Genomic DNA, 1,429 nt, shown 5'->3' with positions numbered 1-1,429 from the left:
GGGGGGGCATTAAAGACAAACACAGAAGAACTGGTACAGGTGTATTTTCCTCTGGAAGAGAGACACAGAAAACATGTTGATAATTACAACAAACATGTAGATGAGTGAAACTAAAAATAACAGCAGAAATGTGGTCAGTTTGTGCTCCAGCAGTCCAAGTCTACAGCAGAACTATGGAATAACTCAGGAAACCTAAGTCTAACTATAGGATTCATCAAAAAGGAAAGTCTTCAGTCTAAATGTTAAAAGTAGACAGAGTGTCAGCCTCAGACAGAAACTGGAAGTTGGTTCCACAAGAGAGGAGCTTGAGAACTAAAAGCTCTGCCTCCCATTCTACTTTTAGAAACTCCAGGAACCACAAGTAAACCTGCAGTCTGAGAACAAAGTGCCCTGTTAGGAAAGTATGGAACAATAAGATGTTTAATATATGATGGAGTTTGGTTGTTAAGAGCTTTGTATGTTAGGAGTAATATTTTAAATTCTATTCTGAATTTGACAGGGAGCCAGTGGAGAGAAACTAAAACTGGAGAAATATGATCTCTCCTTCCAACTCTCATTAAAACTCTAGCAGCAGCATTTTGGATTAACTGAAGACTTCTTAAAGAGTTTTTTGGATGCCAGATGATAAAGGATTACAGTAATCCAGTCTAGATGTGATAAATGCATGAATCAGTTTTTGTGCACCATTTCTGGACAAGATGTTTATAATTTTAGTGAGATTATACATGTGGGATAAAGCGGCCCTGGTAACATTTTTTCATGTAGAGGCCTTTCATTTCCAAAGGAAATCAAAGTTTATTCCTAGGATTCATAGGTCCAAAAATTATAACTTTTGTTTTGTCTGTGTTTAAAAGCAGAAAATTAAGAATCATCCATTTTTAAAAATGTTTTTAAGACATAATCTAAGTAACTGATTGGATTCATCAGGTTTTAGTGATAAATATGACTGAGTATCATCAGCGTAACAATGAAATGTATCCCACACTGTTTAATAATTTTACCTAATGGAAACATATATAAAATAAAGAGGATTGGTCCAAGCACTGAACCCTGAGGAACTCCATGACTAACTTTGGTGTAAGAAGAAGATTCATTGTTAACGTTTAATTTACTGTTATTATAGCAAGGAGGATCCATCAGCTGCAGGGACTAAGGAAGAAGCTGATTCAGGTACAATGTCATGGAGATCCAGAGGCATTTCTGGATGGAAAGCAAAGTTTGAACGATATAAGCAATGAAGAGTTCGATAACTTTATTGTGGATGACCATCATGGCATCATCTACTGTTACATTCCAAAGGTGATGTATGCACCATCTTGTGTATCCTCACCATGACAAAGTGCCAGCATGGTTACAGATTCTGACCCTTATCTTGTCTGCAGGTGGCGTGTACCAATTGGAAAAGAGTAATGTTTGTTCTGAATCAGAG

The 1,429-nt window shown here is 36.7% G+C and overlaps 1 protein-coding gene across 1 annotated transcript in view; it reads left to right on the top strand.

Moving 5' to 3' along the window:
• The window catches only part of LOC106525000 (carbohydrate sulfotransferase 12), a gene marked incomplete at its 3' end in the record, with an annotated part of 15,697 nt that overhangs the window by 10,363 nt on the left and 3,905 nt on the right, over nt 1–1,429 (top strand). The window contains 1 exon segment of the mRNA XM_014019069.1: nt 1,124–1,299. Within this exon segment, the coding sequence (XP_013874523.1) occupies nt 1,124–1,299 (176 nt within the window).

Source organism: Austrofundulus limnaeus, unplaced genomic scaffold (assembly GCF_001266775.1).
Source record: "Austrofundulus limnaeus strain Quisiro unplaced genomic scaffold, Austrofundulus_limnaeus-1.0 Scaffold208, whole genome shotgun sequence".
In the NCBI taxonomy this organism is placed as follows: domain Eukaryota; kingdom Metazoa; phylum Chordata; class Actinopteri; order Cyprinodontiformes; family Rivulidae; genus Austrofundulus; species Austrofundulus limnaeus.
Note: the sequence above shows the minus strand (reverse complement) of the source record. Positions and strands in the feature narration are given on the sequence as shown.